General features: G+C 41.8%; 1 protein-coding gene and 1 long non-coding RNA gene across 4 annotated transcripts in view; one reads left to right on the plus strand and one right to left on the minus strand.

The window, feature by feature from the left end:
* NPLOC4 (NPL4 homolog, ubiquitin recognition factor) overlaps positions 1–16,876 on the minus strand; it is a 77,376-nt gene extending 60,500 nt beyond the window's left edge. Inside the window, exon 1 of one of the 3 annotated variants that reach the window (XM_072645303.1) lies at positions 16,792–16,876. In XM_072645303.1, the coding sequence (XP_072501404.1) occupies positions 16,792–16,794 (3 nt within the window). In that variant the 5' untranslated portion in view covers positions 16,795–16,876. Of the gene's footprint in view, positions 1–6,045; positions 6,064–16,791 lie in introns of those variants that run through there. The other 2 variants (XM_072645305.1, XM_072645307.1) reach the window with 2 other exon arrangements.
* Positions 127–21,364, plus strand: LOC140527957 (uncharacterized). The gene is made up of 3 exons (XR_011974997.1): positions 127–4,115; positions 17,931–17,998; positions 19,866–21,364. It is a non-coding gene; the product is annotated as an uncharacterized lncRNA (long non-coding RNA).
* The last annotated feature ends 1,147 nt before the right edge of the window (positions 21,365–22,511 follow it).

Raw genomic sequence — 22,511 nt, forward strand, 5'->3', positions numbered from 1 at the left:
GCAGCCGGTCTGCACACGGCCAGTCGTTCTCGGGGGGTTTCTGACTTTCCCAGCAGACATGTGGAGGGCCTTAGGATCTCCTTCTCCAGCTCATTTTACCAACGAGGAAACTGAGGCAACAGGGCGGCCCAGCTCGCGTGGGGGGTCAGGTCTGCAGACTCCAGGCCTGGCACCGTCCGCTGGGCCGCCCTCCTGCCCACAGGATAAATAGGAAATCCTCAGCCCCGGAGGTGAGAGGGCTTGGGGAAGGCTTCCTGGTCTGCATCCAGGAGGGATTCACCCAAGGCTTCCCGGGAAGGTGGCTTTAAATTGGGGTGGAGGGGTGGGGTTTTTAAGGAGCTGAGATTTATGAGAAGGGGAGGGCTTTGGGCATGGGGAACTGCATGTGCCAGGAGGGAGAGGTGTTGGCTAACAGTAAGGCATGATCTGGTTGGAGGTGAAGGGTACTGGAAGGATACTGGGTGGGAAATATATCCCAAAGGCCAGTTTGTGGTCAGGACTCATGGGAGAGGTGCAGGGGTGTGAGTAGTTGGGTTATATTTAAGAAGCAAAAGGAGGTAGTTTGGTACAGAATCTCAGCAGGAAAACCTCCTTTCAAGCTCCATCTCTGACACCAGTCATACCCTCTCAGAGCCCCAAACAGAGTGTTATTTCCTCATTGGGAGTTCCCCAAAAAACCAACAAACAAATCCAAAAAAAGGTTGTTTAATATTTTGGAGCAGTGGAGTAGTGTGATCGGACCAGGGCATTAGGCGTGTGGAAGCTCACTTAGTGGGCAACTAGGTAGCAAAGTGGATAGAGCTCCGGGGCTGAAGTCAGAAAGACTCATCTTCGTTCAGATCTGGCCTCAGATACTTACTAGCTGTATGACCCTGGCCCTGTTTGCCTCAGTTTCCTCATCTGTAAAATGAACTGGAGAAGGAAATGGCAAACCACTCCAGTGTCTTTGCCAAGAAAACCCCAAATGGGGTCACGGAAAGTTGTACACGACTGAAAAAAAACTGCCAAAAAGCTCACTCTAGGCATGGACTTCGCACTTTGGCCTCTCCTTCTGACTTGATGACTTCTACCAGAATCTTTATTTTAAGAGTAGACATCACCATCACCACCACCCCCAGGACCCTCCCAGGTCTAAATTTTTCTCTAGCCTGAGCTCCAGTTTCTTCTCTAGGATTTTTTTCTTTACTGCCTCCCCATCTCAGGCTCCAGGCACCTTCATTTTACCCTTTCTAGCTTCCTTGTGGGGCATCTAGGTGGTGAAGTGGATAGAGTGCCAGGCCTGAAGTCGGGAAGACCTGAGTTCAAATTTGACCTCACATACTTACTAGCTGTGTGACCCTGGGCAAGTCATTTAATCCTATTTGCCTCAGTTTCCTCATCTGTAAAATGAGTTGGAGAAGGAAATGGCAGTGTCTTTGCCAAGAGTACCCCAAATTGGAGACAATGGAACAACCACTAACATTTTATTTGTGTTTTTCATTCTTTAGAAGGGCAGAAACTGCCTTTCTTTTAGCTCCTGTTTTTATGCCCTGAGCCTAGCTCAGTCAGTTTTACTTTACTCCCATTAGGAGGTGGGGGAGTCACTCTTTCCCAACTCCACTCTTTTTGAGTCCCCAAGGGTGCAAATTTTTCTCTAATTATCACCTTTTTCTTCTCCCTAACTGACAGGGGTTGGGGGAAGCCCAATATGGGGCAGTCTTTAGCCTCTAGCAAGGAAGCCAAAAATTTGCCTGCTGGCCTCTGCCTCACTGGAGCTTCTTTTAAATTCTGTTCACCACACTTCCTCCCACTAGGTAAAAATGCTTACTCATACCTTAGTCTTTGTCTAGAGTCATTTGTCTAGATTTCCTTATTATTTTTCCTGCTTTGAGGGAATTATAATAATAGTCATGATAAAAATCTCTTTGGTTTGTCTTAAGCCCTCAGCCCAAGAGAATTTCTCTAACAAAAATATGTATTACAGTTGCACAATCAAACTCTGCTAGCCTTCTCTATGGTGACTTTTAATCCTCCCTACCCCAACCCCCAGGTCACACACTAGAACCCATGATACAATCCACAAACATTTTACTTTGGAGTAACGAGTTCCTTTACAAGCAAATGACTGAAAAACGGAAAGCAAATAAATCTTTTAATAGAATGAGGAAAGGAAAACAGATTCCCTGGGAGAGAGCCAAAGTAAAATAGGAGACCTAGTGGTAAGAGTTGTTCCATCCTCATTATTAGCAAACAACTAAGTGCCTTCCCACTCCCCAGAGAGGGTCCAGATTAAACCTCAACATTATAAACTCCTGGCGCTATCTTCTTGAGCAATATCTTGTTTTTACCTCCTAGGGGACGTAATCTCTTCTTATAGCTCCCAGGAAGAAGGGAAACTGAGCTTTCAGTCACATTGTGTTCTTTCCTGGGGTTAGAAATGTTATGATTCCTTGCAAAATCAGCTACAGTGTGTTCAACATTTAGAATTATATATCACATCATCATCATAGCATTTATATAGTTTCTTTGTGTTTGTAAAGAGCTTTAACTGAGGCAGATGGAGGTGAAATAACTTGCCCAGGGTCACCTTCAGTCATTGTTCAGTCATCTGACTCTTTGTGACCCCATTTGGGGTTTTCTTGGCAAAGATAATGGCGTGGTTTGCCATTTTCTTCTCCAGCTCATTCTATAGATGAGGAAACTGAAGCAAACAGGGTAAAATGACTTGCCCAGGGTCACACAGCTAGTAAGGATTTGAACTCAGGTCTTCCTGACTCCAGATCTAGCCCTCTAACCAAAAATAAACACCGGCACTTAACAGAAAAAAGATACTTAACCTGGAATCCCAGTTAACCATCTCAGGGTGCCAGTCTCAGCAAATATTCAGAGCATATACCATACAGAGCATGAAGCATCTTCTCTCAACAGGACACTTCAGTGACTACAGGTCTAAATTATATACATAGGACATATTACATGTACATGCCATAGCAATACATATATGTTGTTTGCCGTTGTTTACTCGTTTCAGTCCTGTCCAACTCTTCATGACCCCATTTAGGGTTTTCTTCAAAAAGATACTGGAGTAGTTTGCCATTTCATTCTCCACCTCATTTTACAGATGAAGGCAAAGAAGGTTAAGTGACTTGCCCAAAGTCACACAGCTTGTAACTGAAGCCATATTTGAATTCATGAAGATGAGTCTCCAGGTCCAGCACTATATTCACTGGACTGCCTCGCTGCCCAGTTCATATATATATTCAGAGATATACAGAGATTTTAATGATGACTATCATTACAATTCCTCCCCCCACCCCAAATCAGGAAAAATAATGAAGGAATTTAGACAAATGATCCTAAACAAAGACTAAACAATGAATAAGCATTTTTATGTGGTTGGAAAAATTTAAGTGAATTAGAACCTAGAGCACAAATAAACATTACAATAAAGCAAATATGAAACAGTAATGTCAGTAGGCTTACAGAATAACGAAAATGCAGGTAACAGAGTATGTTCAAACAACGAAATTGTGTACATTTAATAGACAAATATATCCACAAAACAGGAATAATTCTAACACAAAAGCAAATAGACATGAAGAAGAAAATATTAAAAGCAAAAGCATTCAAAGTATGCAGTAATTAAAATGTGTGTCAAAGAACATGCAGCTCGGTGAAAGGCACTCATTCCATTGGTAAGCATCATTGTCATCTATCTGCATGCATAACCATTTCTCTGGTTTCCCTTGTGTCCTATTAGTCTGGGCATCTTGACCTCTTGGGCATGGTGTACTCATGTTCTTTGGCTCAAGGTCAAGTAGTCTATGCACAGTCATATTTTTCCATTCCTCTTTAGTGCCTGTTCCATTTGGTTTATTTTGCCTCTCTGCCAAGGAGAATGATGTTTGGACTACAAAAGATGGGCTAAAAATGGCTGAGCTGATAGCCCAAATAAATAGGGAAGTTAAGATAGCACCTACCAAATCCATGCCCAGATGACCTTCTTTCCTAGGATACTGAAAGAAATGACTGCTGGGGTTATGAAGAATGGGAGAGGTATAGCAGGACTGAAGAAGGACGAATACTATACCAGTTTCTACAAAAAGGATAGCTGGCAGCTTTGACCTTCCTTACAGGTGAATTATCTTTTTCAATTTCCTAGATACTGGACCCCCCTTTGGTCTATTGGTCAGTACTCTACTCTGTTAGTCAACAATTCCTCCTTAGTAGGATGATTTTAGCTAGTATTTATATAGTGCTAGGTCTAGGTAATGCAGTGTATAGAGTGCCTGGTCTGGAGTCAGGAAGACTCATATTCCTGAGTTCAAATATGACCTCAAGACACTTACTAGCTATGTGGCCCTGGGCAAGTCACTTAACCCTGATTGCCTCAGTTTTCTCATGCATAAAATGAGCTGGAGAAGGAAATAGCAAATTGTTCCATTATCTCTGCCAAGAAAAACCCAAATGGGATCATGAAGAGTTGAACACAACTTAAAAACAACTGACCAATAACAAGATCTGCAAAACCCTTTACAAATACCTCATACTAAAATATATATATATGTGTGTGTGTGTATATAGCTATTCACAGTGGTGGTAGACTATTGAGACTGATTTCAAATTTTGATTGAGAAATGATGGTCACTTGTGCTCCATTCTCCAAGACAGAAGTGTATTATACATCCTCAATCTTCAGCTCTTCTGTATGGGGGACTATGAGTCTACATAGAACAGCCATATAAGTGATTGATGATGAAATCATGTTCACTGTTTTCAGGGTCAAAAACGGTCCCCTTCCATAATCCCATTTATTTTTCCCAGTTCAGGTCCTAGATACCCTACTTCTGTAATAACAAAACTGCAAGAGTACGTGCATTCATGAATACGTCCAATTTGCTTTTAACTCTTCTAAAACTTGGCAACTGTAATAGACAGTAGGCAGATCTATCCCTCCATTTATCTTCTGGTGGTAGTGTTTGTGTATAAAGCCTTCATGGTCTCCATTCTCTCATGCCTTTAATGCTCTAGCTAGTTTGGTTTTGTCCACGCTTTCATCTCTCAAAGATTCTGGGGCCTTAAATCTAATTTCATAGTAGGATGTCTTTGACCTTTTTTTATGAGAGGATGTTGCAAAGTTAATCAAGGGTGGGCCTTCTTGGTGACAATCCCACTTTTTAGTTGCACATTCATCATTTGTCTAGACTATGATCAACAAATGAGGAAAATGGTGTCCTTTGGGTCTCAAGAACAGTAAAGGCTGCAAATATGTCCAGACTATACATCATACTATATAGTCTGACCAAATCCTCATACTCAGGTACCGCACCACTTCTCTGTAAACCTGTCTCTGAAGTTTTATATCTACCTGACTCACATAATTAGGGCTTTTTCCTCCTTCAAGCTAAATAATAGAATGACTAAATGTTGCATCCAGTTCTTACGGGGCCTGACCATGAAGAAACGGATTCTTTACTCTTGGTATACATGTCTTGCCATGTGATATCAGGCTACCTGGCTTTCCAGTCCTGTCCAGCTTCTTTCCTGAAGTTTTCCATCAAATTTTTCCTCTTCTCTAAATCAGAGGGCTGCCAGTTCTGCAGGGAGTCAACCAAAATTTCCATGAGACTTCCCCAGTAGGACATGGTTCTGTTCTCCAATAATATTTCTAGGTAGACTTGCAGTGTCCTTCATCAAGGCAATATCTACCTTCAGTCTTTCTCACAGGTGGCATCATATTCCCTGTCCAACTCTGGAGGCCTAGCTTCAACCCTGCTTATGAATTTGGTTCCTCTTTCTGCTATAAAAGACCCAGCAACTTTGACCCTCCTTACAGGTGAATAGCCTTTTTCTGACTTACATATTCCACTCACCTTTGATCATTAAGTTATCTACTTTGCTGATCAACAATTTGTCTTCGATAGGAGGTTACTGCAAAGTGCTTTGTAGATATCTTGTATAATACATATATATTATATGTAACTCTTAGGTATATATACATAAATATTATACATACATGGCCATTTGCCAGGCCTAGAGGCCTGAGGGCTATCCGAGTCTTCTTACCTCACCTCCCGAGGTCTTCGGTTGGCCAAACTGGATGCTCGTATGAGAGAAAGGACGTTCCAGAGTCGAACAAGGGTTGAGCTTTATTTCAGGGTCTAGTTACAAGTGCAGGGGAATTCTTCCTTAGGAGGGAAAGAGAAAGATCTCCCAACGAGGCAAAGATCTTACAATAAGAGATTGGAAGTAGAAGTATAAGCAGGGAGAGAGGGGGAGGGGAGAGAGGAGAGAGGAAAAGCGGAGCCTTGTTGTCCTGTCCGCTCCACGCCCCTCCGCCCAAGAGAGCTTTCAGGCTTTCCTGATCCTACTTAAACTCTTCAGCAGCATAGTTTGCATCTGAATACCGTGCTGTTAGATAACAATAGTGTGCCCAGATCCGGGACAATCTCGAGGGCGGGGAGAGCTCTCTCCCATCACGTTTCTCACGGGAAGAGGCGGAAATACACGAGATAGCTCAGTTCACCTCGATTCCCAGCCGTTTCCTGGGGGGTCTCGTGAGAACTCTAAGATTTAGAAGTTCCCATCTTTACCCGCCCAAGACTGTCCACATGGAATTGAGCTTCCAACCCTAGCAGCCATTATTAACTCATTTAATCCTCTCAACAGCCCTGTGAAGTAAGTGCTATTATTTTCTCTGTTTTAGAGATGAGGAAACGGAGGTTAAGTGATTTGCCTAGTCACACAGTAACTAAGTTATCTGAGGCAAAATTTAAACTCAGGCTTTCCTAACTCCACATCCAGAGCACTACCCTTTCTGTCACCTATCTATATAGATCAATTCCTAAGTATTGTCTCCTCTGGTGAGTATATTTGAATGCTACAGTAGATCAGGTGAGTCACAGATTATGAGTGAGTTATCTTCTCGGTTCTAACCTCGAAATCTCCCACTTCTTTGACATTTGTTTCCAGTGTTATTTAATGTTCCTTATTTTTAATTCTTGTGCTCACTCCTAAAATTGGGAGAACCTATAAATTTCCATTTAAAAAATAACAAAACTTTTCTCTCTTTCTTTCTTTGTTTTCTCTTCTTTTTCTCCCTTTTTTGTTGTTATTGTTGTTGTTTGATTTGGTTTTGTTTTTTAGATAGTGTCTCCCTGTCTGCCCAGGCTGCAAGTACAGCCTCTATTCACTGGCCCAATTCCAATACTGATCAACACAGAAGTTTTAAGCTACGTTCTTTTTCCATCCTAAGCCTATTTGCCTCTCCCAGAGGCTTACCATATTTGTGCTAGGCTTAGTGACAACCCACACAGCTCAAAACTCCTAAAATTCAAGCTATCTACCAGTTTCAGCCTCCTTCATTAACAGGAATTACAGGGGTGGGCCACCTCACTGGCCACAAGACTTTTCAAGCAACTTTTACCCCTCTGATCAATAGATTGATCCATAATAGCAATGTTTAACAATACTATACTACAGAAGAAAACTAATTCTGTAATTATACCACAATGATTATTATATATAATTATGTAAGCAATATTTTATAAGTGTCACTTAGTAATTAACAGTAAAGCAAATATGCTTCAAAGAAAGAGGAAGGTAGAAATAAAAAGAGAATTCAAACTCCCAAAGCAGAGGGGGAAAAAATCCCCAAATGAACTCCCATCATAACAGTGCAAAGGAATGGTACCCCTGTCCCTATCACTACTGACCAGACGGGTTTTCTCAGCATAAACTCTCCCCTACTTTGGAAAGGGGAATCAAAAGATATATAATTCTCTTTATCTTTTCTGTTAACTCTCAGTCCCCAACCAGAGAGAGTGCTTCTGGCAAAATACCCCGTTATTAGAGCTACCTCTAAATCTTATCTGATAATATCTCCCTCTCTCAGATGCTTCCTCCTATTCTTGCGTCAAATGGAAACTTCTGGTGGTGGTAGTTACCCCTATTTATAAGGACAAAATAAACATTTGAAAGAAAGAGACGTAAATGAACTCCTCTGCACCAGTGCCTAAAGGAAATCACTTCAGGCTTCCATGAAAAAAGATACCAGATTACTACCTTGGGGATCCATAGTGGAGAGAGGGTGATGGTTCAGCAGTATGGCTTCTGTCCCAATATATCTCCTGTTGAATGAACCAAACAGCCCAGCTCCCAGATTTCTAGCATCTTTCCTTATGACAGTTGCCTCTACCTAATGGCTCTTTCTCAGCACCAGTGTGATGTCCTTTCTCCAACTCTCTAATTCTCCCACTTGCCCCATCAGGAGTTGGGTTCCTCTTTGAATTCTTCTTCTGAACTCAGTGAACCGACTTTTATAGGTCACTTTGAATCATGATGTGTCATTCTCTTCCTATAGTTCATCTCACTTTCTCTGATTCATTCGAAGTACTGATTCTAACCATTACTCATAAAGGAATCACCTAGGCCTGCATTTTATAGTGAGGGTAACAAGTCAACACCTCATTATCGAATCCCTCTTCTGTGATTTGGTCAGTAAAAGACCAACTCCATTACACTTTATCCTTCCTTCTATCTTCTGCACATATTTTGTTAAATTCTAGTTTCATTCTTAGACAAACCTAGAGAGTCAACCAAAAATTGATAGAAATAATAACTTCAGTAAAGTAGCAGGATATAAAAGTAACCCAGAAAAAATAATCATCCTTTCTGTATTGGCAATAAAACCCAGCAGAGACAGAAAGATAAATTTCATTCAAAATTAATACTGAATGTATAAAATATCTGGTAATTTACTTTCTAAGACACTCAAGAATTATTTAAACACAACTACAAAACATTCTTTATAGAAATTAAAGAAGACAAATAATTAGAGAGGAATTAATTGCTCATATTTGAGTAGTGGCAATATAATGAAAATAACAAGACTGCCTAAATTAATTTAGAAATTCAATGCCCTGCTAATCAAACTATTAAAAGATTCTTTTGTAAAACTAAAGAAAATTATAACAATATTCATTTTAAGGAACAAAAGATCAAGAATTTCCAAGAAAATGCTGAAAAAAAAAGTGGAAACAAATTTAGTAATATCAGATCTCACACTCTACTACAAAGTAGTAATTGCCAAAACTATTTGGTGCCGAGCAAAAAATAGAAAATTTACCAAAGGATAGGATAAATTACCCAAGATCCAAAAATAATTGATCGGAGCCAAGATGGTGAAGTAGAAAGACGCACATACACATAGCTCCGAACCCACAAACCACAGAACGGCTAGAGGGGACCAAGCCAGGGCAAATTCTGCACCCAGAGACCACGGAGTATTGGAGCGAGGGAGATTTCTGCTCCGGAGAGACCTGTGGACCTCTCGCGGGGGGTCCTTCGCGCTGCGGACTGGGCGCCGAGACGGGGAGCAGAGTGCAGCCCTGCCGCGGCCGCGACACTGAGGGGAGGAGATCCGAGAGGGCTACGGGGACGGGATCTCCAGCAGCCACGCGGGTCCCCCCATCCACAGAGGGACCTGCAAACCTCTTGCAAAAGGTCCGTCGTGCTGCAGACGCGGAACCCAGCCCGGACCTGCGGCGGCGGCGGCCGTGCTCCGAGAGGCACAGATCTGAGAGGGCTCCGGAGGCGGGATCTTCAGCGGTGGCAAGGGCCCCCCCACCAACAGGTGACTGACGGGGGTGGGTGAGAGAGTCTCTTTGGCGGGTTGAGAGGGGAGTGGGGTGCCCCCATGGCTTGGGCCCCCCCGGGAGGTGGGGGCTGAGAGGCGGCTGCGGACGGGGGCTCCCCAAACGGACAGGAGCCTGGATCCATTGTGGAAGGTCTGTGCATAAACCCCCTGAGGGAACTGGGCCTGAGAGACGGCCCTGCCCCGACCTGACCACCTGAACTTAATTCTCACACTGAATAGCAGCCCTGCCCCCGCCAAAAATCCTAAGGCGGGAAGCAGCATTTGAATCTCAGTCCCCAAACGCTGGCTGGGAGGACCAGGAGGCGAGGTGGGTGTGAGGAGAACATTCAGAGGTCAGGCCACTGGTTGGAGAAAATGCCAAGAAAAGGGAAAAGAAATAAAACTATTGAAGGGTACTTTCTCAGAGAAAAGACACTTCCTCCCTTCCTTTCTGATGGGGAGGAACAATGCTTGCCATCAGGCAAAGACACAGAAATCGAGGATTCTGTGTCCCAGCCCACCCAATGGGCTCAGGCCATGGAAGAGCTCAAGAGGAATTTTGAAAATCAAGTTAGAGAGGTGTAGGAAATACTGGGAAGGGAAATGAGAGGGATGAGGGAGAAGCATGAAAAGCAGATCAGCTCCCTGCTAAAGGAGAACCAAAAAAATCTTGAAGAAATTGGCACCTTGAGAACTAGCCTAACTCAGCTGGCAAGGGAGGTGCAAGGGGCCAATGAGGAGAAGAATGCTTTCAAAAGCAGAATTAACCAAATGGAAAAGGAGATTCAAAAGCTCACTGAAGAAAATAGATCTTTCAAAACTGGAATGGTACGGATGGACGCTAAGGACTTTTCGAGAAAGACAGATATCTCAGAACATACCGCGCAGATTCAAAAAATGGAAGATAATGTGAAATATCTTATTGGAAAAACAACTGACCTGGAAAATAGAATCAGGAGAGACAATGTAAAAATTCTGGGACTACCTGAAAACCATGATCAAAAGAAGAGCCTAGACATCATCTTCCATGAAATTATCAAGGAAAACTGCCCTGAGATTCTAGAACCAGAGGGCAAAATAAATATTCAAGGAATCCGCAGAACACCGCATGAAAGAGATCCAAAAAGAGAAACTCCTAGGAGCATTGTGGCCAAATTCCAGAATTCCCAGGTGAAAGAGAAAATATTGCAAGCAGCTAGAAAGAAACAATTCAAGTATTGTGGAAATACAATCAGGATAGCACAAGATCTAGCACCCTCTACATTGAGGGATAGAAGGGAATGGAATAGGATATTCCAGAAGTCAAAGGAACTAGGACTGAAGCCAAGAATCACCTACCCAGCAAAACTGAGTATAATACTTCAGGAGAAAAAATGGTCTTTCAATGAAATAGAAGACTTTCAAATTTTCCTGATGAAAAGACCAGAGCTGGAAAGAAAATTTGACTTTCTAACACAAGAATGAAGAGAACCATGAAAAGGTGAACAGCAAAGAGAAATCATAAGGGACTTACTAAAGTTGAACTGTTTACATTCCTACATGGAAAGACAATATTTATAACTCTTGAAACATTTCAGTATCTGGGCACTGGGTGGGAGTACACACACATACACATGCACACACGCACACATACATAGAGACAGAGTGCACAGAGTGAATTGAAGAGGATGGGATCATATATTAAAAAAAAAAATGAAATCAAGCAGTGAGAGAGAAATATTGGGAGGAGAAAGGGAGAAGTTATATGGGGCAAATTATCTCTCATAAAAGAGGCAAGCAAAAGACTTATTAGTGGTGGGATAAAGAGGGGAGGCAAGAGAAAAACATGAGGTCTACTCTCATCACATTCCACTAAAGGAAAGAATATAATGCACATTCATTTTGATAGGAAAACCTATCTCATAATACAGGAGAGTGGGGGACAGGGGCACAAGCAGGGTGGGGGGGAGGATGGAGGGGAGGGCATGGGGAGGAGAATGCAATACGAGGTCGACACTCATGGGGAGGGAAAGGACCATAAGAAAATAGAAGTAAAGGGGGACAGGATAGGATGGAGGGAAATATAGTTAGTCCTATACAACACAACTAGTATGGAAATCATTTGCAAAACTAAACAGATATGGCCTATATTGAATTGCCTGTCTTTCAAGGGGAAGGGGTGGAGAGGGAGGGAGCTAAGGAGGTTGGAACTCAAAGTGTTAGGACCAAATGTAATGTTCTTACCACTGGGTAACAAGAAATACAGGTTAAGGGGTCAAGAAAGCTATCTGGTCCTACAGGACAAAAGAGAAGACGGAGACAAGGGCAGGGAGGGAGGATAGAGGAGAGAGCAGATAGGTCACAGGGGCAATTAGAAAGCTCGGGTTTGGGGGGGGAGGGGATAAAAGGGGAGAAAATTTGTAACCCAAAATTGTGTGAAAATAAATGTTAAAAATTTAAAAAAAAAAATTGATCATGATAGTGTTCTATTTAATAAACCCAAGGACACAAACACTGGAATAAGGACAAAATACTGTTAGAAAAATTGGAAAGCACTCTTGGAGAGATCAGAAGAAAAATTACAGTGAAACATTTTAAAAATACACACAAAAGAGCACAAGAAACCCCAGGAGGGGACACAGACAAGCAAAGCAATGTTTGTATTACAATGTTAAATTTAATACTCAAATGGATCTGTGATCTTATTGATTTGGTAGTTTCTTTTAATAATGTTGATCATATGACTGTGTATACCTGTTATATCTGTCCAATTCTTACCCATTTGCCATAAGGGATCCAAATAGCATAGCAGACACCTTCCTCACTTTCTCCCAAGATCTATTATCACTCAAAGGAGTTCAACCTACACATCCACACAGGAAAGATCAAATGGATGAAAAATGTCTGTTATACAGATTTCAACTTCTAACTGAATGGATAGTCCATTGTTCAACAATTTGTACACCTGGAACAAATAGTGTAGACAGACAATGAGCTCAACCGAGTTCATAAAAAAAAGCAGGAGAGAGGACTGGACTTTCTTTTGGAAAATTACAAAGGACTTTTACTGACCCCAAGCTTCCTATAACAGCAAAAGCTCATCTTTTCAATATAAGTATTTTACTAGTGTTGCTGTACCGAAGATCTAGAAGACTGATACCTCCAAAAAACATCCCACTGAGGGACATTGGAAAGGCATATGTTGAATATGATCAGGAAGCAACGTATATAACCAAGGAGGAACTTTGAAAAACGGGGACTAAGGGATGTCAGCAAATACAGATAGGTTGGTGGAGGGATGACAAGTGGACGATCAGTGTACTACATTGATTAAATTTAATAAACATTAAAAACACAAACTGTATGTAATAGATTCATGGTTTCATATACAATCCTCTTTCTCTGGCCTTCTTTGTATATAGAAATGTTGATGTTTGTTGATGATATTCTAGTTCATAATAAAAAAATTATTTTAAAAATCCAAGTTCTTTAGTCAAAGAGAAGGTCACTGCCCAAACAGGAGTTCATAGGATTAGATTTTGTGTATGAGTGCACAACTCACCCTTCCCCCTTCTTCAGTCTCATGAGTTTCTCCTTGGAGCTGGCTAACTAGTCGATCATCCATCCCATTCCTTTCATACAACTGGGAGTGGAGTGGAGACAGAGCCCTCAGTGGGGGTAGGAGCCAATAGCTGCTTGCAATGGCTGGGAGGCTTCACAGAGAAAACAGAACTAGAAGTGACTAAGGCTTGACTGGTGGCTTGAAAGTAGTGTCACCTACTGGTCAATCTAGATAGTACACTCTCCTGTTGGTTAAGTGACAGCCTGCTTTTCTACAAGCTCTCCCAGAAGGCTGGGGAGGAACTAGAGGAGGTCAGCTATTAATATTATATTTCATCGAGTTGTCACCTCAAACATCTACCAAGTGCACAGGAAACCTGCACTATTGTCTCAAAAAGAAAGACTTAAAATTCCCCCACCAAAAAAAACTCCAAAGAAATAATGAAGGAAATTAAAAGAACTGAATTAAGATAAGAAATGAGATGAGACCATAGTCCAAGAGAAGAGTTGTTAGATTTTTGTTGTTTGTTTTTTAGGCTAAGGTAGACCTTGCATGTGCCTTTTAAAAGGACATGGCGAGGAAGAGGAGCCAGGGGAAAGGGTCTGATTGAACAGCAGGAGAGGGGTGTCAAATCAAAATGGGAGTAGTGGGATACAATGTTCTTCACAATCAAAAAAAAAACAAAAAGTTCCTCTCCCAGACATACCTAGAAAATGCACCAAACTGAATCCTAATGGGTAAATCCATGAAAAAAAATCACAATGAGTCACTTTTCTAGATCAATCCTGCATAGAGAGACAGACAAGGTGGTCTATGGACCTCGGGGAAGGGGTCTGCTCAGAAGCACGTTCAAGTACCCAAGGAGAGGTTGTACTCGAGGGCAAGAGGATGTCCCATATACTGGGGCACTGAGATGGCACCAGAGGCCAGCTGGCAGCTTCATTACCCACTCCCAGTTTCAGATAGCAAATCCAGGGTGGATTGAGGAGGGATAAGAAGTGGTCATAAGCCCTAGGCCTGTATGGAGGGAAGAGAAAGGAAGTTCAGAAGCATACAGTCAACCTCTGGCTCATATCCCAGAAGAACAGCTTCCAGCTTTTAGCTTAGCCTTTGGAGGAATAGGAAGGAAGTTAGGTGGTTCAGTGGATAGAGTGCTGGGCATGGAATCAGGAAGACATTTACTAGCTATGTGACCCTGGGGCAAGTCATGAAACCTCAGCTTTAATTCACTGGTAAAGGAAACAGCAAACCACTCCAGTATCTTTGCAAAGAAATCTGCATATACAATATGGTCTGTGGGTCATGAAGAGTCAGATATGACTGAAAGACTGCACAACAGAGGAATAACCAGGGCAGGGATCCCAGACCAAGGGGGAATCTGTCATTCTGTCACTCTGAACCTGCCAAACTTCCCTGGTGGTTGACAGTGGCTGGGTACAGCAGTAGTCTACTCTTTCTCAGACCCAGATCAGGAACTTGCAGAGCTCAGACCAGAGAGGTAGTGATTAAACTTTGCCTTGGATCAGACCACTTGAGGAACATTGAAAGCTGGCAGAACTCCAGCTTGAGATGTCCCTAAGGTCCTAGGATAAGATAACACTTAACACCCCCAGGAAAGCTCAGACCTACCAGAAGTGACCAGAACTGGCCCTGCCATCAAGCTTGAAGTCAGAAGGTAGGCTGGAAGAATGAGGAAATAAGAAAGAATCCCATTATTAAAAGCTGATATAGTGACAGGGACTCTCAAGACACAAACCCAAAAGCAAAGAAAGATTCCATAAGATCTATAAGGAAACCCTCAAAAGAAACACAGTTTAGGCTAAGAATACAAAATTAAGTAGAATTCCTGAAAATGGTGAAGCCAAGAGATTTAAAGATTTAAAGAATGTTTTTAGAAATGAAATTAGAATGCTAGAGGAAGACATTGGAAAAGAAATGAGAGCTATGGAAGAAAGAATTGGAAAAGGAATTAACAGATTGCCATAAGAGGCACAAAACTTTGCTCAAACAACAAACTCCCTGAAAATTAGGATGGACCAAATAGAAACCAGTGCCTCTGTTAGACAATAAGAAATAATGAAGAAGAGTCAAAGACTGAGTAGAAATGAAGGTGAGGAATAAGATGAGAAGTTTTAAAATAGTTGTTATGGGATATAGGATAGGATAGTAATAAGAGTTGGAGGAATGGAGTCATGTTGTTGTTCATTCATTTCATTTGTGTCCAACTCTCTGTGACACCATTTGAGGTATACATGGCAAAGATACTGGAATAGTTTTCCATTTCCTTCTCCAGCTCATTTTACAAATAAGAAACTGAGGCAAACAAGATTAAAGTGACTTGCCCAGGGTCATACATCTAGGATCAGATTTGAACTCTGGAAGATGAGTCTTCCTGACTCTAGGCATGGCACTTTATTCACTGCTCCACCTAGCTGCCCAATAGGGGCACATGGTTCCTTTTGTGCATAGGAATGCGTAACCACTATGCTGTGCCACAGTTGAAGTCAGATTTTGTAGTAACCTTAGTGCAGTTTTGTGACCTTTTAAAATTATCGGTTACCTATGAACAAGAATGGAGGAGCCAGTTTATTGACATTGCTTCGGGGCTGTTGTTGTTTTCAAAGGGCCAATGATATCACCAAGTGATGTCTTGACTCACTTGCAAGTTGAATTTAAGTGAGGCAGAGTTGTGCAAAGTCTTCAGCCTTGCTCTGTCTTCTTGAGTCATTTAAGTCCAATGACAAGACAAAAGTCAAGATGACTGGTGATGGCCCAGGATGCAGTGGATGGCCTTAGTGTCTTTGATGCCTGACCAAACTCTAAGCCCTCCACTGTACCTCCTTTAGCCCACCTTTTGGCAAGTGGAACAAATTGTTCTCATCTGCCTGTTCCACAGGGGTAAGTCTTCACCTATCTCAACAGGTTTGAGGCCTGTTGCTTACCCTCCATCTGGTTTAGCCTGTCTGCCAGGATGATTTACTGGGGTGTGGCTGCTGTGCATAGTACAGCTTCTTGGAATCACAGACAAGAGTTGAATGCCACATAGACACATAGGATGAGCTGCCCTGAAAAGAGATCTGGAAGCCCTCATACCAGAGGCAATAGTCCTCTTTGAGCACTCCATACATCCTGCTTCTGGGTAAGAATTTTTTTACTTAGGGATAAGAATCAATAGGTCAAGGTAGCAAGGATATATGAGTTCTTACTCCCCAACTCTCACCTCCATGGTGAGTAAGAAACAAAGGTTGAAAAAAAAAAGGTGAAGAACACCTCAGAGTTATTCTCTCAAACAAAAGCTAATGACCTATTTAGGGAGCAGGTTTCATCATAGACAATCTATTGAGCTTAGATCACTCCATATTCCAAAGATAGACATGAACTAATCATCTCACTGTAGAGGTATCCTAAATCCAAACAGGCAAGCTTCAAAGTAGACACACTGATTTACACAATGAGACCTTTTGGAACAATACCTCATCACCGCAGTTAAGGACATTGTCTAATTCCTGTAATACTGTATCTTAATTATGAATCACACTGGATTTAAGGCCATTATCACAGGTCCTTCTCTGCTATAACCAAGACAAGGTTAGTGAAGGCTTCATTCCACCTCTAATCCTCTTATGCCACTTACCATTGGCTCTTCCAGCTGAAATCAAGCCTGCAAGTTTCACCTTGGAGATGGCATCTGTGAAGTCTCCGTCATAGTAACATTCTATTTAGAACCTTGGAAATGATGTGTTCTAATGCTTCTTCTTACTTGATAGTTCCTGGCCTCTACAGCTAACGAATTTCAGTCTCCTATTCCCTTAATCTCTGTCATTCATTATTACCACCTTCCAAGGTGAAAATTCTTTTCCCTTGCTTTAACGCCTCATGGTCTCATTCCCCTCCAACTCATCCTTTCATCTCCTGAGTCCAGACCCTGCCTACCTGTTCCATTGTGCTATTTCTCTAGACCTCCAGCTCTATAAAGTTTGTATGTGTGTCTGTAGGTATGGGTGTGTCTGTCTGTGTCTATGTCTATGTCCATGTATGTGTGTGCACGCATAGGTATAAATTTTAACTTTAATAATTTGGTACCAACACTCTGTTGTATTTAAATTTTATCTTCAATCTCTTCCTTTTATATTCTTCTCACCTCCTGATACTGAAATCTAGATTTCTTTTTTTAATATGTTCTTTACTATTGTGAACTTAATCACCACCAAACACAAACATTTCATCATACAAATAAAACAGGAGAAAGGATTGCATAAAAAACTGTGAACTTCTGACACATGTAATGTGTCTTGAAGAAATTGTATATGCATGTATAATTTAATAAGGTAGTAATACAATTCCTATGTATCTCCTGTGCATTTTAAAAAAATGTTTTTTTCTTTCATTTTGCATATCTGTCACTACATACTATCTTCCTCCTTCCCATAGACACCCTCCCCCATAGAACAGATATGTATAATTTGGCAAAATATGTGAACACATTGACCATGTCTGAGAACTCATTTGTTGTTCTGCTTCTTTAGACTAGTGGTCTCCAAAATGGGGACCAGGATCTTATCCCAAGGGGAGCCTGGGAAGATGGATTATAAACCACCCTTGTTGTTATAGTCAATACTCCAACTCAACCACACCTACCCTTATTCCCCCAAATTTGCTCACTTAGGTCCCTCTTTCTGCTGGGCAAGTTCCCAATCTATTCTCTTCTGGGTATCTCAGATATTCATTAACAGTTGCATAAGTACCACTGGGAAAATTCTGTCCTCCCTTCAGGTCTCCCAGATCCCTTCCGGGCTGAAGCACCCTTGGAGTGTGTACTCTGTGCTCCAGGCCAGTGAGAAGTGAGTATAAGACTTAAGGCCCCCTTTTCATTTGAAATGGGACAAAGAGAGTCATACAGGATTAGCCAGCATGGAAAGATTATAATTTGCATCACAGTTATCATTGTCAGTGGATGTAATCACAGGATATAGTTACACTTGATAAGGTTTTAATGTGTAAACAAGATGCGTCTATTCTGTTCCCCATTTATGAGAGGTGAACCTCTTTGATCAAGTCAAGAAAAGAAGCCAAATGGCTTAGAAAACAATTAGCTATGCCTTTGGGGCTTTAAATAGCTAAGCCCCGGAGAAATCAAGGCAGTGAAGCGGCAGGAATACTTCATAGAGGAGACCCGTGCAAGGGAAAAAGGAATCTCCCTCCTGCATTGGCTGTGACTTGTGATGGTGATTTTCCCAGATGGAGACACTCATCCAAAAGTTTAATAAAATTTAAGAGTTGGAGGCATTTATGGAAGAGGCCCCTTCATTAGAGGACGTGTCCTGAGAAACAGAAGAGAGAGAAACATACACACACAGTGTTTTCAATTGAGAAGTGGAAGGATGGAAATTTCTCTCCTCATCTCTACCCATCAGCTGTAGTACCTTTCAGGGAGTTGCTCTACCTCATAGGAAACACCACACCTATCAGGGAGTAAAGAGAATAGGAAGGGAACAGTTTCAATAAGCACGACTTCTCATAGCAAAGGAGGAAGTCAGCTGTGGATTCAAGAGAAAAGGAGCCCTAGAATCACTATCATAATGATAGCTAATGTCAATATAGCATTCACTACATGCCAGGCACTGTGCTAAGCGCTCAACAATTATTATCTCATTTGATCTTCACAATAGCCCTGGAAGGTCTTAAGTGCTATTATTATCCCTATTTTACAGATGAGGCAACTGAGGCAAGTAGAGGTTAAGTGACTTGCCCAGGGTCACATATTCAGTAAGTGTCTAAATCTGGATTGGAACTCAGGTCTTACCTGACTCCAGGCCTGGTGCTATACCCACTATGATACCTAACTGCCTCTAAGAATAATGCCACCTCCCAGGGTTGTTGAGAAGATAAAAGGGTACAATATTTACAAAGCATTTAGCACCGTGCTTGGCACACAGTAGTTGTTGTTCAGTCATGCCTGACTCTTCATGACCCTGTGAACTATACTGTCCATGAGGCTTTCTTGGCAAAGATAACAGGTTTGCCGTTTCCTCTTCCAGTAGATTATGGCAAACAAAGGTTAAGTGACTTGCCCAGAGTCACACAGTTAATGAATGTATGAAGCCCAATCTGAACTCAGACCCAGTGCTCTATCCACTGACCCATTTAGCTGCCCTGAAAGGGTACAAGACCAAGCAGAGACCTTTGTCCCTTGGACTGGGAGGGTTTTGGTCCCATTTGTCTGAAGGGCCCTGGAAAGCCTGGCTTTGGGGGGCTCCTTGGATTCCCCTTATTTGACTTAGTATTCTCTTGAGGTCCATATTGGCCAGCCTGGATTGTCTGGACTACAGGCCACTCCCATCAGGATCCTCCCTGATTCTTCCCTCAGTCTTTTCTGTATTTAAGTTCCCATCTTGTCTCCATGAAGGTGCTCAGATTTAATCCAGCATAGACTCCGTCTAGCTGAGATTGTGTCTGGTCCGCTTATTAATAAAAGGGCTACAAATGCTTAGGTTCCTTCAGTCAGCCCAGTATGATGAATCTTTAATGAACTTTGTTTTTCTTTGGCTTTAAGAAGGCTTGTATCAAATTCATTTGGGCAGGATCTGGTGAGTTGGTATTTTGGGGTCCCAGCACCCCAAACCTCAACAGCCCCATGACAGTAGATGCCAAATAAATGCAACTATAATAACAGTTGTTATTATTGTCATCATAATTTCAATATTGCAGAGAGAACAGGACCAAAGATTCCAGCAGAGCAACCAACCCAACAGAGACAAGCACGGAGCAGCATGAAGATATTGTGGTGGTTGTTGTCTAGTAGTTTCTGGTGTCTGACTCTTCATGATCCCATGTGGAGTTTTCTTGGCAAAGATATTGGAGTAGTTTGCCATTTCCTTCTCCAGCTCATTTCACATACGAGGAAACTGAGGCAAATAGTGTTAAGTGACTTGTCCAGGTTCACACAGCTAGTAAGAGACCAGATTTGAACTCAGGAAGATAAGTCTTCCTGACTCTAAGCCTGGCACTCTATCCATTGGGTCACCTACCTGCCCCAGAGAGGATTAACCAAAAAAAAAAAAAGCATATCAGGGTCCTGGAATGCCAGAGTCATGTATTGCCTTGACCATGTCCTTACTACCTGTGTGCCTCACTACCCATATGTTCTCAATTTCTGCTAACTCTTCCAACTAACATTGGGTTTATTTGTGGGAGAATAAGCCTCAGGATTATGAAATGAATGGTTTTTAGCTATAGTTCTTAATATTCCAACTAAATAAATGCCTTTGTTTTGAGCTAATTGTGTCTATTGTCTGACCATGAATGGTAAGCACATCAGTGAGGGCTTGTAAGCTAGAGTTTTAGGAATGTGCATACACAGAAGCTATTTATCCCCTGGGGACCCCACCTTCAACATATGAATGCTACATGAGGGAGATGGCCCCAGAGGAGTTGCTGCTACCCCTTCAATGGGCAGAAGTGAGAAAAATAGAAGCCATGCCCCTATCATCTCCAGTGCCTTGCTCAATACTTCATAATCTTTGGCACTACTTTCTAGGTTATTTCTGGTAGTGACCACCTGAATCAACAGAAATTGGTAGTAGTCAAACATTTTGATAAGTCTTAAAAGGCTTCCTGTTATGTCTTGGATACATGCCCTAGATTAGAAGGACAGAATGCTTCTCAATTTTTTGTTTATTTGTTTGATTTTGGTTTTTGTTTTTTAATTAGGACAGCCAATAGCTGCCTCAGTACCCTTGAGGAAGTAGTCATCCAACATTCCAACTGTTTCCTGCTTTCTTCGATTCTTACTGGATGACTTCTCATCTGATAGGTTCCCTATAGTTCTACTTTATCTACTTTTACTGGTAATTGGAGGACAAGCATATGCTTCCCTTCCCAGTAACCAGTAACCCCCTCTTCAGGAAGACCTTCTTTTATTTTTGAGCTCTCGAAGTACAGCCATCCTTTTCCTTCCCTTCATTCTGTGTGAGTGACATCCTTCCACTCTCTAACTTCCTGATGTGGATCAAGCTTCCCCTCTGCCACTTAAAAACATTTTTTCCCATTAAAAAGTCCTGCTTTCTCCTCCAGGAACACAGTATTATCTCCTTCCACGAAATATATCCACAATAAAACACAAGCTTATTGAGGATACTTTTACCTCTATATATCTAGCAAAGTACCTGGTACATAGTAAGACATAATAAGTGCTGATTGATTATCCCTGATAACCAAAAGTGAAGAAAGATGTTCCTTTAATCCTGTCACCTTTTATTCTAGGAGACTAGTCTATATTTGAAACTTATGTGGCAAGTCACTACAGGATATACTCACTACTTGCACTTAAAAGTTGAATCTCCCAGGAGGTAAAGACCCCAGATTAAAGGTATTCTGTGGGTCCATGCTCTTAAAATTTTAGCTCACAAGCCTCCACTGATGTTTTTATCTTCCTTAATCAGCCAGATTGGTTCAAAGCAAAGATATTTTCTGAGTTGACACAGTAAGAACGGTAGAGATACCAACATTTCTCTCATTAATCTTGGGCCACACTTACCCACAAATAAATACATCAGCAGGAAAAGTAGGCACATACTTTGGGAACAGCTGAAGCAGAGTTTATATTGGAAGCTGAGACCAAACTAGACCAGGGGTGGTGAATCTGCAGCCTCAAGGCCACATGTGACTCTCTAGGTCCTCAAGGGCAACCCTTTGACTAAATCCAAACTTCACTTTAGTATCCCTTTATTGGGAATTTGTTCTGTGAAGTTTGGATTCAGTCAAAGGGCTGCCCTTGAGGACCTAGGGGGCCACATGTGGTCTCAAGGCTGCAGGTTGTCCACTCCTGAACTAGACACTAAGGAAAGGAAGCTTCAGGACTCTGCAAGAAGCTTGGTAGAGAAGGAGAACTTAATGAGAATCTCATAAAGATGAAAAAAGCACTTTTAGCAGGTGAATTATTCCTTTGCCACGTATGCTCCTTGAGCTTTGAGCCAAATATCTCCTGGGATATGTAAGTACTGGTAGGAGAATGGGTCACAGACTTCAGGAGAGATGTTTTGTGCCGACTCTTCTTACCTTCTTACCTTAATCCTTTCTAAAAACTAAGTCTGGCAGGCTGAGTGATATCAAATAACAATTATTGTGAAAAGCCAATTAGCGGAGGCTGGTAAGTTATTTTGCAGTAGAAAAATGTCCCCACAACCTTCAAGCTACAGCTAGAACTTTAAGGGGAAGTATAGGCACCCAAACTCTTTGGGCCCAGCTTGCCAACACAATTGTTAGGAGAGAGGAATGGAGCATGTGGTACATTTGGCACATTTGTACATTGTTTGTTGATGATTGTTAAATTCGTAATATTTTAAAAACATCTAT

Source organism: Notamacropus eugenii, chromosome 2 (assembly GCF_028372415.1).
Source record: "Notamacropus eugenii isolate mMacEug1 chromosome 2, mMacEug1.pri_v2, whole genome shotgun sequence".
Taxonomy (NCBI): Eukaryota; Metazoa; Chordata; class Mammalia; order Diprotodontia; family Macropodidae; genus Notamacropus; species Notamacropus eugenii.